Genomic DNA, 25,636 nt, shown 5'->3' on the forward strand with positions numbered 1-25,636 from the left:
TTGGCCACCAGGAAGTTCTGCTTTTGGCAGATGAAATGGAGGTGCTCAACGAAGCAGTCCCCTAGTTTACAACAGGTCCCACCAATGCAGAGGATGCCAGTCAGGAGCACCAGACGCGATAGATGACCACAGCAATTTTGCAGATAGAATAATGCATCACCCGAAAGGACTGTTTGGGGCCCTGAATGAAGGTGAGGGAAGAGGTGAATGGGCAGAGCTAGCACTTTGACCACTTGCAGGGACAAGAGCCATGACAGGAGTCAGTTGGGAGGGACGATAAGCAAGAAATTAATCGAGAGAGCAATCCCTGCAGAAAGCCGAGAGAAGTGGTGGGGGGAGGTAAATATATGTTTGGTGGTAGGATCCCATTAGAGATGGTGGAAGTTGCAGAGAATGCTGTGTTGGTTGCAGAGGCTTATGGGGTGGTAGATAAGGACAAGGAGAACTCTATTACTGTTAAAGTGTTGGGAAGATGTGGTGAGGGCAGATGTTTGGAAGTTGAAGGCAGCATCAATGGTGGAGAAAGGGAAACCCATTTCTTTGAAGAAGGTAATTTCTGATGTCCTGGATGTCATGTGTTGGGAACAAATGCAGAGGAGACAAAGGAACAGAGAAATGGGAATGGAGATGGAGAGAGCAAAATTGAGAAAAGTGAGGAAGGTGCCAGAAATGGACAAAGTGAATTTAAAGATACAATGCAAATTAGAGACCAAGTTGATGAAACTGATGAGCTCAGCATAGGTGCATGAAGCAGCGTCATTGTAGTGCAGGAAGAATGGGGAGTCTTACTGGGGGAGGCTTGGAACATGGACCAGTTCACGTAGCCATCGAAGTGACAAGCATAGCTGAGGCCCATTCAAGTGCCCATGCTGACCCCTCTAGTCTGGAGAAAGTGGGGGGAGCCTGAGGAAAAATTGTTCAGGGTGAGGACCAGTTCAGGCAGATGGAGGACTGTGGTGGTAGAGAAAACTGGTCAATTTTTTTGTTGAGAAAGAACCAAAAAGCTTTTGTTGAGGAAGAACTTTGTTGATGGAAGATAGAATTGTATAGGACCTGGTCATCCATGGTGAAAATGAGGTGGCCAGGTTTAGGGAATTGAAAGTTAGTGACAAGATTGAGAGCATGAGAAGCGTTGCAGATGTAGGTGAGAAAGGACTGAACCAAGCGGATAGAATGGAGTCAAGGTAAGAGGACACGAGTTCACTGGGGCAGGAGCAGGCAGAGAAAATTTGCCTACCCAGTTTTGTGGATCTTGGGGAGGAGGTTGAAGTGAGTAGTGAGGAAAATTTCTTGCTGTCATCAGACAAGCTGTCAAACAGCATATTTTATAGTAAGGGAGCTGACTTTGGTGCAGTGAATGCGAATTCTCCAGAGCTGATGAGCTTGATAGTGGATAGAGGTTCAACAGATGTGAAAGGGGAACCCAGATGATATGTTGCTTCCCAGGTGTCAGCAACAGGGATTATGTCCAGTGCATTCTCAAGGAGAAGGGTTACCAGCCAGAATCCTGGTACATATTGGTAAGAACGACATGGGTAGGAAAAGGGAAGATGTTCTGAAGAGAGGATATAGAGTGTTAGATAGAAAGCTGAAAATCAGTAAGTTCAGTGTCGTAGTATCGGGATTACTGCCTGTGACTTGTGCCAATGAGGGTAAGACTAGGATGATTTGGCAGATGAATGCATGGCTGAGGAATTTGTGCAGGGGCTGTGCTTCAAATATCTGGATCATTGGAATATCTTCTGCAGAAGACATGAGCTGTAAAAAAAGAACCGGTTGAACTGATCTAGAGGGCGACCACTATCCTTGTGGACAGGTGTGCTAGAGACATCATGGAGGCTTTAACGTAATTTGGCATGGGGATGGAAATCAGAGTGATAGGGCTGAGGAATGACATACAAGGAGATGCAGTATGTTGTGCAGCCGTGAGGACAGACGGGCAGTTGATAGGGCAAAATTGCAGTCAGTGGCATGAGTTCATGTGCAACAGGGGGCCAAAATCAAAAATGGTGAATAATATGGCACTGAAGGCATTGTATTTGAATGGAAGCAGTATATGGAAAAAGGGCAGTTAGAGATTGGCAGGCATAACATTTTGAGTTGCGGCTGAAAGAAGATGATAATTGGGAGCTTAACATCCAAGGATACACATTGTATCGAAAGGACAGGTGGGTAGGCAGAGGGGTGAAGTGGCTCTATTGGTAAATATATGAAATCAAATCCTTTGAAAGAGGAGACATAGGATCCGAATATGTAGAATCCTTAGAGTTAAGAAACTGCAAGGGTAAAAACATACCCTGTTGGGAGTTAGCAAATGCATGTAAAAATGAAAATGTTGTGATAGTCATGGAGGATTTCAATAAGCAAGTAGATTTGGTATTGAATCCCAAGAGATGGAATTTGTAGAATACCTACGTGATGGATTTTTAGAACAGATTGTGATTGAGCCCACGAGGGGAAAGGCATTTTGGTTTTGGGTGTTGTGTAATGAACTGGAATTGATTAGGGTGCTTAAGGTAAAGGAACCCATCGGGGACAATGATCATCAAAGGATAGAATTCACCCTACAGTTTTAGAGGGAGAAGCTAATTCAGACATATCGATATAAAAGTGGAATAAAGAGAATTACTGAGTTTTGAGAGAGGATCTGACTTAAGTTGATTGGACCAGGTCATTAATAGGATCAAATCACAATGGCTGGAATTTCTGGGAGCAATTCAAAAGGTGCAGGACCAATACATCCAAAAATGAAGTACTTAAAAGGAGGATGAAGAAACTGTGGAATTCAAAGGCTGCATAAAAGAAATAGAGGGCATGTAATGTAACAAAAATTAGTGGGAAGTCAGAGGATTGGAAAGCTTTTAAAAATCAACAAATGACATTTGTAAAGAACATAAGTAAAGAAAAGATTAAAATGCGAAGTTAAGCTTGTCAAAAATATCAAAGAGGAAAAAGTTTTTTTCAAATATATAAAGCATAAAAGAGACAATAGTGGATATCAAAACAATTGGAAAATGACGCTGGAGAGGTAACAATTGGGGACGAAGAAGTGTCAGTCTTGACTGTGGAGCAGTACGCTAGAAATTTGACAGTGCCAGAGGTCAGAAATAAGAGTTATTGCTATTATTAAGGAGAAAGTACTTGGAAAGCTGAAAGGTCTGAAGGTAGAGAAGTCAGCTGGACCAGATGGACTACACATCAGGGTTCTGACCAAGATGGATGAAGAGATTGTGCAGGCATTAGTAATGATTATTCAAAAATCACTAGATTCTGGAATGGTTCAGGAAGACTGGAAATCTGCAAAAGTCTCTCCACTCTTTAAGAATGGTGGGAGGCAAAAGAAAGGATGTTATATGTTAGTTAGCCTGACTGCAGTGGTTGGGAGGATGCAGGGGTCCATTATTAAGTATGAGGTTTTGGGTTACTTAAAGGCACATTAATTAAGCCAAAGTCAGAATGGTTTTCCTAAGGAGAAATTTTACTTGATAAATCTGTTGGAATTCGCTGAAAAAATACCAAACATGATAGACAAAGGAATGAATGAATGAATGAATGAATGACTGAAATTAATTTATTTTGGTCAGTACAAACATAACAAAAAGCATTAATTACAACAATGATTTCATAACGAGAGTGTTAGTAGATGTTGTATACTGGAATTTCAGAAGGCATCTGACAGGGTGAAGCACATGAGGCTGCTTATCAAGATAAGAGCCCATTGTATTACAAGAAAGATACTAGCATAGATAGAAGATTGGCTGACTGGCAACAGGCAAAGAGTGGGAATAAAAAGAGCCTTTTCTGGTTGGTTGCTGGTGACTTGTGGTGTGATGCCGGGGTCAGTGTTGGGACTGCTTCTTTTCATATGATATGTCAGTGATCTGGATGAAGTAATTGATGGCTTTGTGACACAGTTGGTAGACAAATCTAAGACAGGTGGAGGTGCAGGTCGTGTTAGTGAAGGTGGGTGTCTTCAGAAGGACTTAGACCGGTTAGGAGAATGGGCCAAAAAGTGTTAGATTGAATATAGTGCGGAGGAGTGTATTGTAATACATTTCATAGAGGGCATAAAAGTGTAGAGTATTTCCTTAAGATGGAGAAAATTCAAAATTCAGAGGTGCAAAGGTTCTTGGGAGTCCTAGTGCAGGATTTCCTGAAGGTTATCTGGTAAGTTGAGTTGGTGATCAGGAGGACAAATACAATGTTAGCATTCATTTCAAGAGGAGTGGAATTTAAATGCAGTGATGTCTTGCTGAAGCTTTACAAAGCATTGGTCAGACTGCACTTAGAGTACTGTGAGCAGTTTTGGGCCCCTTGTCTAAGAAAAGGTATGCTGGCATTGGGGGTGGGGGGTCCGTTGTGGAAGAATAATTGTGGGAATTAATGCATTAGTGTATGGGGAGTGTTTGATGGCCCTATGTCTGTACTCACTGGAGTTTAGAAGAATGAGGGGGATCTCATTAAAACCTCAAGTTTTGAAAGGCCAAGTTAGAGTAGATATGCAGAAGTTGTTTTCTAGAATGAGAGAGTCTAGGACCAAAATGTACAGACTCAGAATAGAGGAACACCCTGTTAGAACAGAGAAGAGGAGGAATCTATTCAGCCAGGGGTAGTGAATCAGTGCAATTCATTGCCACAGATGGCTATGGAGGTCAAGTCAGCAGGTATATTTAAAGTGGAGATTGATAGGTTCTTGATTAGTCAGGGTGTCAAAGGTTACTGGAAGGAAGCAGGAGAATGGTGTTGAGAGATATAATAAATCAGGCATGATGGAAAATTTGAGGCAGTTTCTACAGTAGGTTACATGGGCAGCACGACATTGTGGGCTGAAGGGCCTGTAATGTGCAATAGTTCTATGTTCTAATGGCAGCACAGGCTCAATGGGCTGAATGGCCTAATTCTGCTCCTATGTAATGTGGTTTTATGAGTAAGGATAGCAGCAACAGCTCCATCAAAATGATTCTAAACTCAGGCACCCAAGGAAGTTTGAGTCCTCAGTCCCCTACACTCCTCTCTTTACACTCATGACGAGCGTTACCAGATTCTGCACCAACTCCATCTAGATGTTTGCTGATAATCCCACTGTAGTGTGCTGTATCTCAAATAACGATGAGTCGGGGTGTGGGAAGCAGATAGAGAGCTCAGTGACATGTTGTCATGACAATAACCTTTCCCCAATGTCAGCAAAACAGAAGAGCTGGTCATTGATTTGAGGAGGGCAGAGCACATGCTCCTGGCCATATCACCGGTGTTGAGATTGAGAGGGTTGTCAGCTTTAAGCATGGACAAGAAAGCTCATCATTGCCTCTGCTTCCTCTGGAGACACATTTTTCACATGACCCTTACCAAATTTTACAAAGAGCAATCTACTTGGATTCATATTGGTAATTGCTCTGTATGTGGCCACAAGAAACTGGAGAGAGTTGTGTACACAGCTCAGTACATCACAGAAACCAGCCTCCCCTCTATGGACTCTGTCTACACTACTTGCAGCCTCAGTAAAGAGTGAACATTATCAAAGACCCCACCCATCCCACACATTCCCTCTTCTCTCCTCTCCTATTTGGCAGAAGATACAAAAGCCTGAAAGCACATACCACCAGGCTCAAGGACAGTTTCTATCCCACTGTTATCAGACTCCTGAATGGCCCTCTTGTATTCTTAACCTCACATCTACTTCGTTATGAACTTTCACTTTATTGTTTACCAGCACTGCACTTTCTCTGTAGCTTTTACACTTTATTCTGCATTGTTACTGTTTTACTACATTCCTCTTCAATGCAGCGTGTAATGATGTGATTGATATGAACAGTAGTACAAGACAAACCTTTCAGTGTATCTTGCTAAACCAATTCCAGTTACAGAGGAAGTTTAGTGCAGACAGGCCATAAGGTGCAAGGCTACAACGAGGTAGATTGTGCTGTGGCTGTATTTCTAAATAATAGAATGCAGAATAATGTGTAATGGCTACAGAAAAAGTATGTGCTATTCAGTCGTTAAGTCGAGTCCAACTCTTTGTGACCTCATGGACTTCAGCACATCAAGCAGTCTTATTGGAAACTGCCTCTCTATGATCTTCCAAGGTCATATGCATTGTCTGAGTAATATTATTTATGCATTGTAGCCTCTGTCATCCTCTCCTTCTTTTACCTTCTGTTTTACCTAACACGAGAGTCTTCTCCAAGGCGTCTTGTCTTCTCATGATGTGGCCAAAATATTTGTGCTTTTGTCTCACAATCAAGCCTCCAAGGGTGCAGTCTGGCTGTACTTCTTCAAGTATTGACCTGTTGGATCTTTTTGCCATCCAACGAACTCTTAACACTTTCCTCCATCATCCAATTTCAAAGGCATCAATTCTTTTGTTTTCAGCCTTACTATTAGTCTAGCTCTCACAGCCATACACAACTGGAAATACCATAGACTTGACTATATGAATCTTTGTAGACAATGTCATGTCTCTGCTCTTCAGTATTTTATCGAACTTTACCATTGCTGCCCTCCACAGTAGTAAGTGCCATTTAATGTTGTGGCTGCAGTTAACATCTATAGAAATCTTTGAACTGAGGAAGACAAATCCGTCACTGCTTCCACTTTCTTTCCGTTTATTATCACAGAGTCAATAGGGCTGGTCGACATAATCTTGGTTTTCTTAATTTTGGTAAACAAGCCAGCTTTTGCACTTTCTTCTTTCACTTTGATTAGAAGATTCCTCAGATCCTCTTCACTTTCAGCCATTAGAGTGGTATCATCTGTTTATCTGAGATTGTTAATATTTTGTCTGGCAATTTTCATTCCAACATTTGAGTCCTCTGGACCAGCATTCCTCACGGTGTCTTCAGCATATAGATTAAGTAAGTAGGGTGACAGTATGCAACCTTGTCATACTCCTTTCCCAATCTTGAACCAGTTTGTTGTTCCGTGTTCAATTCTAAATGTTGTTTCTCAATCTTCATACAAGTTTCTCATAAGGCAGATCAAGTGCCCAGGTATCCCCATTTCTTTAAGGATATGCCATAGTTTATTATGGTCCACTCTGTTGAAGACCTTAGAGTAGTCAATAAAACATAGATAAATAATTTTCTGGAATTCTCTCGATGTCTCCATTATTCAGCATAGGTTAGCAATTTGGTCTCTGGTGTCTCTGTCAATTATACAACCAGCTTGCACATGTGGTAGTTCTCATTCCATATTTTGGTGGAGTTTTGTTTGCATGATCTTCAGCATTACCTTGCCAGCATGAGAAGCTAGTGAAATTCTTTGGTAATTTGAACATTGTTGGGAACTGGAATATAACTGGAAGGCTATTGTTGTGTTTTCCACATCTGCTGGCAAATTGCATGCAACTTTTTTACAGCACCACCTTTTAAATTTTCAACAATTCAACTGGAATCTGGTTTCATCCTGCAGCCTTAATATTGGCAAAGTTTTCTATCGCCCATTCAACTTCACTTTCCAGAATCTCCAGCTCTAGGAATCTGGGAGTCATCAGACATTTGTCAGCTCTTCTACTGTGGGCAGGAAACATGCAGAAAGAATGGAATGGCTTTAATTGTCAAAGAGAAAGGACAGAGCAGATAAACAAAATGGTGCAAGATCATAACAAGGTAGATTGTCAGCTCCAGATTCCAGCATATTGTACTCAGGGAAACATTTGATAATATTATAACAATGGAATAAAAGCTGTTCTTGATCCTGATGGTACATACTTCAGGCTGTGTATCTTCTGCTCAACAGAAAAAGGAAGAAGAGAGAATGCATGGGGTGAGTACTGTCTTTGAATATGCTGTCTCCTTTACTGAGGCAGTGAAAAGTGTAGACAGGCTCCATGGAGAGGAGGTTGGTTTCCCTGATGTGCTGAGCTATGTCCACAACTCACTGCAGAGAGCAGTGGACACAGCCCAGCCCACCATGGACACGGCTGTCCTTATCATCAAGAGCATCTACATGAGGCACTGCTTCAGGAAAGCAGCATCTATCCTTAAATATCCTCACCATCTGGGCCATCCCCTCTGCTTGCTGGTAAAGAGAAATACCCTCCCTTGCAAAAAAAACGGAAAAGAAACAGGTGATAAACACAATATAACAGGTGATAAACACAATATAAAAACCATAAATCTGAAAATGTCCAGAGGCCATAAACACATTAGTCCAATGCATAAACACAGAGACATGACACCATCCTCCGATATCACTGACATTCATCGAAGAGACTGGGACACCACACGAGGCAGAGAGGCCTACCCACCTGCCACAGCAAGCCTCACAGTGAAAGGCCGCTCATTGTTTCCTACTTAGCAGCGATCAAAATGAGGCAGTCGGCACTGAATAACCATTTGCCATCAGAATTCACTTAATACCTTAACCTTCCTTAATGTTTTATCAGCTCACACCCCATCTCAAAGTTTATTCGCATCAAGGCTGTCTGAGTACACACTTGCTTCCTGTAATCTTCACTCCCTCATACAATCACATCAATGGGACACTATGGAACATAGCTTGTTTCACTGCTATCTTGCTTTGCATAGCCAATTTCTTCACTGTTTTGTATAAGGGAGGTATTGTTTATTTGTAATTTCCTATTGAGTTATGTAAAATGTAAGTACTGCGTGTTGCCTGAATCTACATGCCTGTGATGCTGCTGCAAATTTTTCATTGTATCTGAAATTCACCATACTTATGCATATGACAATAAACTTGACCTGCAGTAAGTATGTAGACCACAATGTTGTCTAGTTTACTGACTGACTTTAAAGGGCTGAATGTCAGTACAGTAACCAAACAAGAACTACATGGGTTGGAGTGGTGTAATGTTGAGTTATTCCCACCATCCATTTCATTGTTCATTGTTATAGGCTCATTTCATCTTCTGCATCCTAGACACAGTATTGTAAATTCTCATTCCCTGTAACTATTCCAGTAAATCCCCGCTGTGTCCTCCGCAGAATCTTTATTTCACTCCAGTATGTGGTGAACAGGACTGAGCATACGAAGTGTGGGTGAAGGGAAAAAGTTAGCTTTGCAAAGTCTGAGCCGCATTCTCCTCAGTGCAGCACTGAGTGCAGAGGAGGCGTGAAAGCAACAATGAGACAGGATGTCTGCTGGAAACTGGACTCACACAGCAACACACACAGCTCAGGATGGAATTCTCTTTATTATTGGCCGAGAAACTAAATGAGTACAGTCAGCACAGCAATCTACAAAGAAATCAAGGCACTGAATCCACTGATGGAAATGATGAGTGGATGGTTCTGGAGACTTCTAAACACAATGAAGTTTGTAAGCACAAACAAGACCAAGATTCGTATCACAGGACAAATCATTCCAGTATGGAGTACCTTGAAGCGGAGAAAAAGAATCCAATATTAACCTGTTAGTTCACAAGCTTAATGTTGCAGATGCTGAAAATCTGAAAATAATTCTGGAAATGCTCAGTAGCCATGGCAGCATGTGTGGACAGAGAAACAGGAAAGTCATTAATGGATATATTATCTTTATTTCTCTATCCACAGATGATGCCTTACCTGCTAAGTGTTTCCAGCATTTACTGTTTTCTGTTTAATCTAAATATATCCTTTCTTTGAATCAAGGTCTATGAACGATAAATGGTTGTTTTACCTTAACCCATGTGTTGCTTGTAAACTAAAGGAGTCAATTCATACTGCGGTCAGAGTGAGTGTTGCCGAACCCTGACATCTCACATAATTCACTGGGGACCTAGACTGTTCCAGACTGAAGTGGCAGGGCTCACCCTGGGCTGGAATCCCCTGTGTGGGCTGGACAACATGCCTATCCCATCAGAGATAAATGGGTCGTCACCATTTCATGGGAGCAGGGTTTGGAATCTCTGGAATGTAGAGGATGGAACATAATATTTCTGGTTTCAACTTTGCTCAGAAAAGTTTTTATTCCATTATGATATGAGGTGGAAACCAGAGGCACATGAGTAGGTCAGGGGATCAGAGGTGGTGAAGGTTAGTAACTTTATGTTCCTCAACATTACCATTTCAATGAATGAGTCCTGGGTCCAAAACTTAAATGGCATTACAAAGAAGGCAGTACAGCCGCTCTGCTTCCTTGGAAAGTTTGTGAACATTTAGCAAGTCATCTAAAAAGCTGATTTACTTCTATAGATGCATGATAAAAAGTATATATACTAACTAGAATGGAAACACCAACAACTTTGAACAGAAAAGCCTACAAATGGTAGTGGATATGGCTCAGTCCATCACAGGTAATGCTGTCTCCACCACTGAACATATTTACAAGGCTTGCTATCACAGAAAATCATCTAACATTATTAAGGAGCCCCACCATCCAGGCCATGCACTCTTCTTGGTGCTACCATCAGGATGGAGATACAGGTGCCTTAGGTCCCACAGTATTAGGAACTGGCATTCCCTCAGCCATCAGGTTCCTGAACCATCCCAACACTGAACTGATACCACAACCTATGGAATCACATAACCATATATAACCATATAACAATTACAGCGCAGAAACAGGCCATCTCAGCCCTTCTAGTCCATGCTGAATGCTTAATCTCACCTAGTCCCACTGATCCGCACTCAGCCCATAACCCTCCATTCCTTTCCTGTCCATATACCTATCCAATTTTACTTTAAATGACAATACCAAACCTACCTGTACCACTTCTACTGGAAGCTCATTCCACACAGCTACCACTCTCTGAGTAAATAAATTCCCCCTCGTGTTACCCTTAAATTTTTGCCCCCTAACTCTCAACTCATGTTCTCTTGTTTGAATCTTCCCTACATTCAATGGAAAAAGTCTATCCATGTCAACTCTATCTATCCCCCTCATAATTTTAAATACCACTATCAAGTCCCCCCTCAACCTTCTACGCTTCAAAGAATAAAGACCTAACTTGTTCAACCTTTCCCTGTAACTTTGGTGCTGAAACCTGGGTAACATTCTAGTAAATCTCCTCTGTACTCTCTCTATTTTGTTGACATCTTTCCTATAATTCGGTGACCAGAACTGTACACAATACTCCAAATTCGGCCTTACCAATGCCTTGTACAATTTTAACATTACATCCCAACTCCTCTACTCAATGCTCTGATTTATAAAGGCCAACATACCAAAAGCTTTCTTCATCACCCCATCCACATGAGATTCCAACTTCAGGGAACTATGCACCATTATTCCTAGATCACTCTGTTCTACTGCATTCCTCAATGCCCTACCATTTACCATGTACGTCCTATTTGGATTATTCCTACCAAAATGTAGCACCTCACACTTATCAGCATTAAAATCCATCTGCCATCATTCAGCCCACTCTTCTAACTGGCCTAAATATCTCTGCAAACTTTGAAAACCTACTTCACTATCCACAATGCCACCTACCTTAGTATCATCTGCATACTTACTAATCCAATTTGCCACCCCATGATCCAGATCATTAACGTATATGACAAACAACACTGGACCCAGTACCAATCCCTGAGGCACATCACTAGTCACCGGCCTCCAGCCTGACAAACAGTTATCCACTACTATTCTCTGGCATCTCCCATCCAGACACTGTTGAATCCATTTTACTGCTTCAATAAGAATACCTAACGAATGAACCTTCCTAACTAACCTTCCGTGCGGAACCTTGTCAAAGGCCTTACTGAATTCCATATAGACAACATCCACTGCTTTACCCGCATCAACTTTCCTCATAACCTCTTCAAAAAATTCAATAAGATTTGTCAAACATGACCTTCCACGCACAAATCCATGTTGACTGTTCCTAATCAGACTCAGTCGATCCAGATAATTATATATACTATCTCTAAGAATACTTTCCATTATTTACCCACCACTGACGTCAAACTGACAGGCCTATAATTGATAGGTTTACTCTTAGAACCCTTTTTAAATAATGGAACCACATAAGCAATACGCCAATCCTCTGGCATCATCCCCTTTTCTAATGGCATTTGAAATATTTCTGTCAGAGCCCCTGCTATTTCCACGCTAACCACTCAAGGTCCTAGGGAATATCCTGTCAGGATCTGGAGATTTATCCACTTTTATATTCCTTAAAAACGCCAGTACTTCCTCCTCTTTGGTCGTCATAGTTTCCATAACTTCCCTACTTGTTTCCCTTACCTTACACAATTCAATATCCTTCTTCTTATTGAATACCGAAGAAAAGAAATTGATCCAAATCTCCCCCATCTCTTTCAGCTCCACACATAGCTGTCCACTCTGATTCTCTAAGGGACCAATTTTATCCCTCACAATAATTTTGCTATTACTATAACTGTAGAAACCCTTCGGATTTATTTTCACCTTACTTGCTGAAACAACCTTGTATCTCCGTCCTGACGAAGGGTCTCAGCCCGAACCATCGACAGCGCTTCTCACTATAGATGCTGCCTGGCCTGCTGTGTTCCACCAGCATTTTGTGTGTGTTGTTGTTTGTATCTTCTTTTAGCTATTCTAATTTCTTTCTTAAGATTCTTCTTACATTCTTTATATTCCTTTAGCACCTCAATTTCAAGGACTCTACAACTCGTGTTCTCAATATTAGTTATTTACCTACCATTATTATTTGGTTCTTTGCTTCTTTTGTATTTGCACAATTCATTGTCTTTTACATATTGGTTCTCTGTCTGTCTTTGTGGGTTGATTTTCATTGATTATTTTTTGTTTATTTGTATTTACTGTGAATGCCAACAACCAAATAATAATAAATTTTCTTTGAACTTTGTACTTCGAATTTCTTCATCTGCAGTGATACAAACATGATAATCCATCTCTTGTATGTTGTTCCACCTACAAGCTCACACTAAGTTGAAGGGACGTCATGTGATGACGTAGGATCGAGACGTGGAAATCCAGCTCTCCCGTAAAAACCAATAAAGCAAAGTTTAAGTGAAGAAGAGTTAATAAATACCTTCTAGAAACTACTTATAAACAATTCACGACTATCTCTAATGCCCCCAAACCGAAACAGAAGAGAATTAGTACTTTGAAGACAGCACGAGTTGGCGGGGAAAGAGGCACAGCTGTTTTGGCGGAGCCTCGTACTCAAGTTGGATCTCTTCCCGGCGAAGTACATGTCGCCTCCGATGGTGCAGGGCAGGAGGCTGCGGCAATATCAACGGTCTCTAAGAAGAAACAGCGGGAGCTACGCATGCGTGAAGAAATGACTATGCACAAATAGGTGCAAACAAAACTACAAGTTCCAACTGCAAATGGAATTGAAAATGAAAGTGAATCGGAAGTAGAATCAGACTCTCTGGAAAACACAGATGAAGAAATAGATGAAGAAGAAGAAGAACAGGAGGAAATTAAAGGTGGAAAACTTTCTGGAGATATAAGAAAAGTCCTGATACAAATAATGCATGAATTAAAAGTAATAAAAACAGATATTAGAAATGTAAAGATTACACTTGATAAGGTGGTGGAAAAACAAAAGAAAATGGATAAGAAAGTTAAAAAGTTGGAAGAAAAAATAGGAGACAATGCTGAAAGGATGGACAAGTTGGAAGATAATATCTTTGCCTGGACATCAGAAAGAAAACGGTAGTTGGAAAAAGTAGATGCGCTTGAAAATTTCAGCAAATGAAACAATATTAAGATTGTTGGTCTTAAAGAAGGTATAGAGGGAGAAGATTCAATAAAATTCTTTCAAAAATGGATCCCGGAAATCTTGGAAATGGAAGAGGGAATTCAGTTAATTGAAATCAAAAGAGCTAATAGAGCTTTAAGACCAAAGCCCCAACAAGATCAGAATCCACGATCAATCTTGATAAAATGTTTAAGATATCAAGATAAAGAAAAGATCTTAAAGGCAGCTGCTCAAGGTGCCAGAAAGAGAAATGGGGCATTGATGATAGAAGGGAAAAGAGTTCTTTTTTATCCTGATATAAGTTACGACCTTTTGAAGAGGCGGAAGGAATTTAATTCAGTGAAAAAAATCTTATGGGAAAAGGGTTATAAATTTATATTGAGCTACCCAGCAACACCGATAATTTTTTTGGATGACAAAGAAAGAAGATTTTTTACTGATCATCAGAAAGCAGGGGAGTTTGTACAAGAACTTCCTAATATTCGCGAGATGCGGTAAAGAATTATGGAAATGAAATGGATTAAAGATGAAGACTGAGATAGGGATCGGATTTGATGGACATTTATGAGTAGAAGAATATACAATTATACTTTAAGTATATGATAGAAGGGGAACAAGATAAAAAAAATAATTGAGGAATATTAATTGGGAGTAGAGATATTATATATTTTTTTCTTCTTCACTTATATTTTTTTTTGTTACGGGGGAGCTGGAGGAGCTTCTGATCGATTGCTGCGCGATTCACGTGTGTAATCATGGTGATTGCCATGACCCATAAAACGGAGGGGGGTAATGTTGTGTTTCATTAGTGGGGGGGTATTTTGTTATTTTTTTATTTACTATCTATCTTTCTTCTATTTTTCTTTTTTTGCCTGGATGATTGGGGGGGGGGGGAGACACATAGCAACATGGAGAATTTTAAAGAAATTCCCCAAGGTATTAGGAATGACTAATTTACTCAATTTTTAAAGTTTTAATGTTAATGGGCTTAATGGACCTGTGAAAAGAAAAAAAAAGTTTTAACATATATTAAGAAAATGAAAGGAGATATAGCTTTTTTGCAGGAAACACATTTAACAGAGACAGAACATCAGAAATTAAAGAGAGATTGGGTTGGAAGTGTTATTGCAGCTTCATTTAATTCAAAGTCGAGGGGAGTTGCAATTTTGGTTAATAAAACCCTACCAATTAAAATACCAAATGTACTAATTGATTCTGTGGGGAGATATGTGATTATACATTTTCAGATCTTTTCAGAATTATGGACTCTTATGAACATTTTTGCACCAAATGAAAATGATGCAAAATTCATACAAGAAGCTTTTTTGAATTTGGCCGACGCATATGATAAAATATTAATAGGTGGAGATTTTAACTTTGTTTAGACCCAGTTCTAGATAGGTCAACTAAGGCTGTTACAAAATCAAAAGTAAGAAAGCTAACTTTATCATTGATGAAAGACTTAAATTTGATTGATATATGGAGAAGAATTAATCCAAGAGAAAGAGATTATTCATTTTATTCAAATAGACGTAAAACTTATTCAAGGATTGATTTTTTCCTATTATCAATGAATATTCAGGATAGAGTGTAAAGTGTGGAATATAAAGCGAGAATACTGTCAGATCATTCCCCTTTGATAATGACAATGATAATGATGGATAAGGAGGAATTGATCTACAGATGGAGATTTAATTCAATTTTATTAAAACATCAAGATTTTTGTAATTTTATGAAAAAACAAACACAAACTCACATTCAGTTGATGATAAATTTATATTATGGGAAGCGATGAAAGCATATTTGAGGGGTCAGATAATAAGTTATACTTCTAAAATTAAGAAGGAATATATGGTAGAAATAGATCAATTAGAAAAAGAGATTACAAAATTAGAAAAAGAATCCCAAAGATATATGACAGAAGAAAAACAAAGACAACTTGTCAATAAGAAGCTACAATATAATACACTTCAGACATATCGAACAGAAAAAGTAATTGTGAGAACTAAACAGAGATATTACGAATTAGGTGAAAGATCACACAAGATTCTTGCTTGGCAGTTGAAAACAGAGCAGGCTTCCAAAACAATAAATGCAATCAGAACAAGTGCAAATAAGATTACTTATAAACCTTTAGAAATTAATGAAACTTTTCAAATTTTTTACTCTGAATTATATCAATCAGAATCACAAAATGAGTTTGCTGAGATAGAAATTGTTTTTATCACAAATAACTCTTCCAAAATTGAATTTGGAAGAACAGAAAGGATTAGATATGCCCTTTACATTAAAAGAGGTTGAAGAAGCTTTAGGATCACTCCAGAGTAATAAATCTCCAGGAGAAGACGGTTTTTAGCCTGAATTTTATTAAAAAATTAAAGATTTATTAATCCCTCCTTTTATGGAGTTAATATATCAAGTGGAAAGAACACATAAACTTCCACAATCTTTTTCGACAGCGATCCTAATAGTATTGTCAAAAAAAGATAGAGATCCTTTAAAACCAACATCATATAGGCCTATCTCTTTGTTGAATATGAATTATAAAATAATAGCAAAAATTTTATCTAATAAATTATCTAAATATTTACCAAAATTAATACATATGGATCAAACAGGCTTTATTAAAAATAGACAATCGGCAGATAATGTAGCTTGGTTACTTAGCATAATTCATTTGGCTCAAATGAAGGAGGAAATGAGTGTGGCAGTTGCTTTGGATGCAGAAAAAGCATTTGATAGATTGGAATGGGACTTTTTATTTAAGGTATTGGAAAAATATGGGTTAGGAAAATCTTTTATAAAATGGATTAAAACCTTAAATACTAGTCCCAAAGCTAAAGTAGTGACAAATGGTCAAATTTCAACATCATTCCAGTTAACAAGGTCAACTAGACAAGGCTGTCCATTATCACCTGCCCTATTTGTATTGGCGATAGAACCATTAGCTGAATTAATTAGAACCGATCCAGATATTGTGGGCTTCAGAGTTAACCAGGAGGTATATAAGATTAATTTATTTGCTGATGATGTTCTGATTTATTTAACAAACCCATTGCATTCATTGCATAAATTATCTTTTAGATTGGAAGAATATGGGACTATATCAGGGTACAAAGTAAACTGGGATAAAAGTGAAATTTTACCCCTTACTAAAGGAGATTATAGTCAATGTCGATTAGTAACTCAATTTAGATGGCCGACAAATGGTATAAAATATTTAGGTATAAGAGTCGATAATGATATAAAGAATTTATATAAATTAAATTATTTGCCATTATTGAAAAAATTCAAGAAGATCTTGATAAATGGATGATGTTACCAATAACATTAGTAGGTAGAGTTAATGCTGTGAAAATGAATATATTTCCTAGATTACAATATTTATTCCAAACATTACCAATACAACTGCCCCAGAAGTTTTTTCAAGAGTTGAATAAATGTGTGAGGAAGTTTCTTTGGAAAGGTAAGATGTCAAGAATATTGTTGGAAAAATTGACATGTAAATTTGACCTAGGAGGGTTACAACTCCCAAATTTTAAGAATTATTATAAAGCAAATCAACTTAGATTTATTGCATCTTTTTTGATGAAGAAAAATGGGCATGGATTAGAATAGAGTTAGAAAAGATAGGAGAAAATATACCAGATTTTATATATAAATGGGAATCCAAATGGATACGGGAAAAGAAAGAATCTCTTATATTAAAACATTTGATCGATTTATGGAATAAGGTAAATGTGGATGATGAGATAAAGAAATCTTTATTAGCAAAGAGAACCTTAATACAAAATAGACTTATTCCTTTTACAATGGTAATCAACTTTTACATAACTGGTTTCAAAAAGGGATCAGATATATAGGTGAATGTTTTGAAGGAGGTACATTGACGTCATTTGATCAATTAAAGAATAAATATAAAATATCAAATAACACTCTTTTCTGTTATTTTCAATGAAAGGCCTATTTAAGAGATAAACTGGGTCAAACAATGTTAATGCCAAAACCTAATAAAATAGAAATTTTAATTCGAAAAGGAAAAATTAAAATGTTTATGTCTTGTATGTATAATTTGATTCAAGAACAGACTATTAAACCAGGAATTTATAAGTCAAGACAAAAATGGGAACTGATTTGAATATTAAAATTGATGAAAAAAATTGGTCAAGACTATGTCTTGCTAATATGACAAATACAATAAATGTCCGACTTAGATTAGTACAATATGATTTTTTACATCAATTATATATTACACCACAAAAATTAAATAGATTAAACCCAAATTTATCTGACCAATGTTTCCGATGTAATCAAGAAATCGGTACTTTTTTACACTCTACTTGGTCTTGTTTTAAAATTCAACCTTTTTGGATAAATCTAAGACTTTTACTGGAACAAATTATTGGAATACAACTTCCACATAGCCCAATATTATTTTTATTAGGCGATATTGAAGGGATAATACCAAAACCTAAATTGAATAAATATCAGAAAAAAATTATAAAAATTACATTGGCAGTAGCCAAAAAAGCTTTTGCAGTTACTTGGAAATCAGATTCATATTTAACTATGGACCATTGGAATAATGAAATATATAGCTGCATTCCACTTGAAAAAATTACTTATAATTTAAGAAATGAATATGATATATTTTTGAAAATTTGGCACCCCTATCTATAAAAGACAGGACTAAGTATATAGGTCCTTTGAAAATAAAATTATTAGTTATTTGGGAAAAAAATAAAGATATATACTAAAGTTATTCTGAACTCCATGGAGCACGTGGGGATCCTCCGATATCCAGGCAATCCTTTTTTTCTTCTTTCTTTATTTTTTTTTAGACAGAGATGTTAAGGGGGAAGGTTTAAGGGGAGGGGGAGGGCTAATAGTAATTTTCATTACTTTATTATTCTATTCATTTTATGTAATTCTCTTGAAAATTTAATTAAAAACATATTTAAAAAAAGCTCACACTGAGTTGAAACTGACTAAGGGACAAAGGGTTTTCATTGTGAAATATTAATTCTGTTGCTCTCTCCATAGATGTTGCCTGACCTGTTGAGTGTTTGTGAAATTGCTGTTTTTATCTCAGATTCCCATATTTTCTGTCTTTTTTTCATTTTCATACATTATCTGTTCCCCTGACCCTGCATTACATCCCATTTATCCTGTAACTGCTGGGCAATGAGCCCAGTTCTGCTGAGCATGGGGTTGGTTCATTCCACAGGCCTCTTCAATACTGTGTCTGAAATGGACTTCAAAGAAAATAATGTTTCTCTCACTGTTACACTTACCTGTAAAATAATCAAGCTGCACACAGTCTTCATTGCTTTGGTAATCATCAGGCTGACCTCCAGCCCATCTTCTATAAGTGTAGTCAGTTCCATCAATCCATGTGAAATTCCCTTCCTGTGGGATATAAATCAGTGATTATTTCTGTTGAAACACGGAGTAACCTCTCACTTAATGGTACAGGGAGGAGCTGAACCTGAGTCAGAGTGAGACCAGAATATGAGCAGCCAGGACAAACAGGGCAATAAACAAAATTTTAAATGACCATATAGCCATATAGCCAGATAATAATTACAGCACGGAAGTAGGCCATCTCGGCCCTTCTAGTCCGTGACGAATGCTTACTCACCAAGTCCCACTGACCCGCACTCAGCCCATAACCCTCCATTCATTTCCTGTCCATATACCTATCCAATTTTACTTTAAATGACAATACCGAACCTGCCTCTACCACTTCTACTGGAAGCTCGTTCCACACAGCTACCACTCTCTGAGTAAAGAAATTCCCCCTCGTGTTACCCTTAAACTTTTGCCCCCTAACTCTCAACTCATGTTCTCTTGTTTGAATCTTCCCGACACTCAATGGAAAAAGACTATCCATGTCAACTCTATCTATCCCCCTCATAATTTTAAATACCGCTATCAAGTCCCCCCTCAACCTTCTACGCTTCAAAGAATAAAGACCTAACTTGTTCAACCTTTCCCTATAACTTAGGTGCTGAAACCCGGGTAACATTTTAGTAAATCTTCTCTGTACTCTCTCTATTTTGTTGATATCTTTCCTATAATTCGGTGACCAGAACTGTACACAATACTCCAAATTCGGCCTTACCAATGCCTTGTACAATTTTAACATTACATCCCAACTCCTCTACTTAATGCTCTGATTTATAAAGGCCAGCATACCAAAAGCTTTCTTCACCACCCCATCCACATGAGATTCCAACTTCAGGGAACTATGCACCATTATTCCTAGATCACTCTGTTCTACTGCATTCTTCAATGCTCTACCATTTACCATGTACGTCCTATTTGGATTATTCCTACCAAAATGTAGCACCTCACACTTATCAGCGTTAAACTCCATCTGCCATCGTTCAGCCCACTCTTCTAACTGGCCTAAATCTCTCTGCAAACTTTGAAAACCTACTTCCATATCCACAATGCCACCTACCTTAGTATCATCTGCATACTTACTAATCCAATTTACCACCCCATCATCCAGATCATTAACGTATATGACAAACAACATTGGACCCAGTACAGATCCCTGACGCACACCACTAGTCACCGGCCTCTAGCCTGACAAACAGTTATCCACCACTACTCTCTGGCATCTCCCATCCAGACACTGTTGAATCCATTTTACTACTTCAATATTAATACCTAACAACTGAACCTTCCGAACTAAACTTCCATGCGGAACCTTGTCAAAGGCCTTACTGAATTCCATATAGACAACATCCACTGCTTTACCCTCGTCAACTTTCCTCATAACCTCTTCAAAAAATTCAATAAGATTTGTCAAACATGACCTTCCACGCACAAATCCACGTTGACTGTTCCTAATCAGACCCTGTCTTTCCAGATAATTATATATACCATCTCTAAGAATACTTTCCATTAATTTACCCACCACTGACGTCAAACTGACAGGCCTATAATTGCTAGGTTTACTCTTAGAACCCTTTTTAAACAATGGAACCATATGAGCAATACGCCAAACCACCAGCACCATCCCTATTTCTAATGACATTTGAAATACTTCTATCAGAGCCCCTGCTATTTCTACACTAACCTCGCTCAAGGTCCTAAGGAATATCCTGTCAGGACCCGGAGATTTATCCACTTTATATTCCTTAAAAGCGCCAGTACTTCCTCCTCTTTAATCGTCATAGTTTCCATAACTTCCCTACTTGTTTCCCTTATCTTACACAATTCAATATCCTTCTCCTTAGTGAATACAGAAGAAAAAGAAATTGTTCAAAATCTCCCCCATCTCTTTTGGCTCCGTTCATAGCTGTCCACTCTGATTCTCTAAGGGACCAATTTTATCCCTCACTATCCTTTTGCTATTAATATAGCTGTAGAAACTCTTCGGATTTATTTTCACGTTACTTGTCAAAGCCACCTCGTATCTTCTTTTAGCTTTTCTAATTTATTTCTTAAGATTCTTCTAAACATTCTTTATATTCTTCGAGCACCTCATTTACTCCATGCTGCCTATATTTATTGTAGATATCTCTCTTTTTCCGAACCAAGTTTCTAATATCCTTTGAAAACCATGGCTCTTTCAAACTTTTAACCTTTCCTTTCAGCCTAACAGGAACATAAAGATTCTGTACCCTCAAAATTTCATCTTTAAATGACCTCCATTTCTCTATTACATCCTTCCCATAAAAGAACTTGCCCCAATCCACTCCTTCTAAATCCTTTCACATCTCCTCAAAGTTAGCCTTTCTCCAATCAAAAATCTCAACTCTGGGTCCAGTCCTATCCTTTTCCATAATTATATTGAAACTAATGGCATTGTGATCACTGGACCCGAAGTGCTCCCCAACACATACCTCCGTCACCTGACCTATTTCATTCCCTAACATAAGATCCAACACTGCCCCTTCTCTAGTCGTTACCTCTATGTATCGCTGCAAAAAACTATCCTGCACACATTTTACAAACTCCAAGCCGTCCATCTCTTTTACAGTATGGACTTCCCAGTCTATGTGTGGAAAATTAAAATCTCCCACAATCACAACCCTGTGCTTACTACAAATATCTGCTATCTCCTTACAAATTTGCTCCTCCAATTCTCACTCCCCATTAGGTGGTCTATAATACACCCCTATAAGTGTTACTACACCTTTCCCATTCCTCATTTCCACCCAAATAGTCTCCCCAGACGAGCCTTCTAATCTATCCTGCCAGAGCACTGCTGTAATATTTGCTCTGACAAGCAATGCAACACCTCCACCTCTTGTCCCACCAATTCTATCATACCTGAGGCAACGAAGTCCAGGAATATTTAGTTGCCAATCACACCCCTACTGGAACCATGTTTCACTAATACCCATAACATCATATTTCCTGGTATCAATCCATGCTCTAAGCTCATCCACCTTTCTTACAATGCTCCTAGCGTTAAAATAAATGCATTTAAGAAATACTCCATGTCTTTCTCTCTGTTTATCTCTAACAGTACAAAGAACTTTACTGTCTTCTTTTTCTTCCTTCTCCCATTCATCCGTTCCTACACTCTGGTTCCCCTACCCCTTGTATCTAGTTTAAATCCACTGGAGCCTCTCTAGCAAACCTACCTGCAAGAATATTTGTCCCCCTCCAGTTCAGATGTAAACTGTCCCGCTGGAATAGGTCCCACCTTCCCTAGAAAACTGCCCAATTATCTATCAATCTGAAGCCCTCCCTCCTGCACCATATCTTCAGCCACATGTTGATCTGCACTATCTTACTATTTCTAAACCCACCTGCACGTGGCACTGGAAGCAATCCTGAGATTGCTATCCTGGAGCTCCTGTCCTTTAACTTGGCGCCTAGCTCCCAAAACTCACCTTTCAGGACCTCCTCACTCTTCCTACCTACGTCATTGGTCCCTACATGGACCATGACATCGAGCTGCTCACCCTCCCTTTTGAGAATACTGAGAACTCAATCCGAGATATCGCGGACCCTGGCACCATGGCACCAGGGAGGCAACAGACCATCTAAGATTCTCGATCTCTTCCACAGAACCTCCTATCTACCCCCCTAATTATCGAATCCCCTATCACTACTGCTCTCCTCTTTTCCCTCCTTCCCTTCTGAGCTGAGGGTCCAGTCTTGGTGCCAGAGATGCAACCACTGCAACTTGTTCCTGGTAGGTCGTCCCCACCAACAGTATCCAAAATGGTATACTTATTGTTGATGGGAACGGCCACAGGGGTGCTCTGCTCTTCCTGTCTATTCCCCTTCACTCTCCTGACAGTCACCCAGCTAGCTGTCTCATGACTCCTAGGGGTGACCATCTCCCTGAAACTCCTGTCTATTTCTGCCAGGATTCTGACGGACTGTCAGGGTGGGGGACATCTCCTTGGAACACAAGAAACTGGATCTGAGAGTAAAAGTCAGGGAGAAGGATTAATGACAACTCGGACAATGAGTCATTGGGCACAAATACACAGACTGATCTCATAAACACCAGAGGAACAAATGACAGAAGAGCTTAAAATGACTGCACATGAATGGACACAGACAACAAAACCAAATGGGTATTGGAAATGGGACATTAAAAGGGAGCTGTGGACAATATAATCGCACAAAAGTATGTGGAACTAGCTCCAGAGGAAGTAGTTGAAGCAGGTATGATAGTGTCTTTTAAGAAAAACTTGAACAGGTACAGGCATGGATGAAGTTTAGAGGAAATGGGATAGGAAATTGGGACCAGCTGGGTGGGCACCATGGTTAACATGGACTAGTTGAGTTAGAGAAGCCTGAATCCTTGCAGTATTGTTCGTTAATCCTATAACTCTGTAATCCTGGTCAGACCAGACCTGCTGTACTGTGAACTGTTCCATTTCACTGTTACATAAAGAACTGAGAGACACTGGATCAGTGAACTGATCACAAAACACGGAGGCACAGAAGATCAAACAGGCTGAGGCTTTTTCTCCAGAAGAGAGAAGATTGAGTGGTGAGAAGCCTAGGGCATCCTCACTATGAAGGATTAATAGGGTGGATGTGAAGAGGATATTTTCTCTTATATGTGAAACCAGGTTTACTGGTGATAAATGTAAAATAGTCACAAATAGTCACAAGGAGAGAACAGATGTAAATCTTCTTGGCTTGGGTTTGGTGGGCAGGTGGAACGCTGGACCACAAGTAATTAAAACAGAGAGCACAGATGCATTTAAAAGAGTAGTAGATAGAGAAAGGAACAGATGGAAGTGTTGATGGGTTTGGATGAAGGGAGGGGGAGGCTCCTGAGAGGCAGCAGCATTACAACAGATCCTGTAGGCCAAGTGCTCTGTTTCTGTACTCCACGTGCAGGGACACCCTCATTCCACAAACACTACAGATATCAGAATACACAGCAGTGTAAAATTCCCAGGTTCAGGAATTAAAACAGTTGTAGAAGGTCCAGCTCTAGAGATTCCGGATTCTGTCCCCATTTTGTGAGGTCATGGAATGAGAAAGGTTTAGTTTACTTCTGATGTGACAAGCATGTTGTCCAGCCCACACAGGGAGTTCCAGCCCAGAGTGAGCCCAGCCACTTCAGACTGGAACAGTGAACATAGTGAGGTGTCAGGTTTCAGCAGCACACACTCTGACTGCACATGGACCACAAGAGGAAGTGACTCCATTTATTTACAAGGCAAACTCATGATCATGGAAAATTCAGGGCTCATCGACATGGACTCAAAATTATGAAATGTTTAGATGAAGCAGAAACTGCTGGAAACACTCAGGTTTAGTCAGCCAAGGATTCCTCGCATTCTTAGTTATTCTTTTGGGGTAAGGCAATTCATGAGATTTATTTCAATTTCATATCCCCACAATCTCTGAATTCTCAAGTCCCATATTCATTCTGTGGTGGCAATGTAACACGTTGTCATTAACTTTACCTGTGATATGTCATTCAGGCCAATCCACGCTTTCATCTTGCTTTCATCCACAGCCCTGACCACGTTAAAAATGAAGTTGTTATGGATGATTGAGGACACGGATGCCAAATGTCCAGAATGTATGTGGTTATTGCAGAATTCCTTTAAACAAAATAAATATTTTTTCTGTTGCTGAGAATCATCATAGTTCATTCTCCAGGACATCCCTCTATAAATGGTCCACCCTGATTTTGGAAATTCAACAACCTTGTTGCATGAAACAAAGTTCTTGTTCTTCAAACTCTTTGTTGTCAAACCCACATTGTGTTAACTCTGTGATACAGAGTTTCCTCTAAAATCCAAATATTTCACCCATTAACCAACTGATAGAAACCAGAGCCCACGGCTGCAATGAAACACACCCTGAAACACAGGGACTTATCATGGACAATTCAACTAGAGGCTGTGCTGTCAGTTCATGGGAATGAAGCAACCGAAACTAGTATTATGTTAGCACCTTTAAGATCAGTCACTGGGCTCAAGGACTTACCTCAGCATCTTGCATTGTATGCAGGTCATCAAAATACCGATAACAGGAGTTTAAAGGAGGAAAATAAAACCAGTTTTCATCACAGGGTCCTCTGGATAGTCTATAATTTTCAAGGTCCCGCTGAGTCCTCTTCAGAACTGAGGAATTGTTTGTCCCTTTCAGTCAAAGAGAATTAGAATTTAAACCAACTACAATCCCCAAAGTACCAGTTACAAACAGTCACAGATTTTGCTGTTTCACACCAGACATTGATGGACACACAGAAGGTCAGGGTTTGAGGGGAGGACTGAGAACCAGCTGTAGCTGTGGCCTCGCTAGTGTTTAATACAGACCTAATGTGATCTCCCCCAGTCCATCTCTTGCAAAAGGGGAAAAGGACAGATGGAGCAACTTCAGGCTGATCGACCTGACACAGGGAGTGGACAAGGTTTTGGGAAATGATCTGAGTGACAGCACAAGTCGTCATTTAGAGCGGTGCAGTAATCAAGGTCAGTCACACACAGATGTTAAAGGAAGGTTGTATTTGACTAACAAATGAGCAGGCAGTAAGCATGTGCTGTGCTGTTTACTGCATTCCAACTGGATCTTCAGAAACATTGTCCAAAGTCC

General features: G+C 39.3%; 1 protein-coding gene across 1 annotated transcript; it reads right to left on the reverse strand.

Annotated features, from left to right (window-relative positions):
- Nucleotides 1-9,217: 9,217 nt before the first annotated feature.
- On the reverse strand, nt 9,218-25,064 carry LOC140739030 (alpha-N-acetylgalactosamine-specific lectin-like). The gene is made up of 4 exons (XM_073067001.1): nt 25,028-25,064; nt 24,499-24,639; nt 18,886-19,000; nt 9,218-9,335 (listed from the first exon to the last, which is right to left on the reverse strand). The coding sequence occupies exons 1-4, from the start codon at nt 25,040-25,042 to the stop codon at nt 9,259-9,261; spliced, it is 348 nt and encodes a 115-aa protein (XP_072923102.1). The 5' UTR covers nt 25,043-25,064; the 3' UTR covers nt 9,218-9,258.
- Nucleotides 25,065-25,636: the final 572 nt, after the last annotated feature.

This window comes from Hemitrygon akajei, chromosome 14, assembly GCF_048418815.1.
Source record: "Hemitrygon akajei chromosome 14, sHemAka1.3, whole genome shotgun sequence".
NCBI lineage: Eukaryota > Metazoa > Chordata > Chondrichthyes > Myliobatiformes > Dasyatidae > Hemitrygon > Hemitrygon akajei.

Bases quoted from the DNA above. Each gene is read 5' to 3' on its own strand.
- LOC140739030 (XM_073067001.1), bottom strand. The intron at 19,001-24,498 runs GTAAAGTTAATG...TATATCCCACAG, and splicing joins GCCTGAATGACATATCACAG to GAAGGGAATTTCACATGGAT. The intron at 9,336-18,885 runs GTAAGTGTAACA...CTCCGCTTCAAG, and splicing joins GCAGCTTGATTATTTTACAG to GTACTCCATACTGGAATGAT.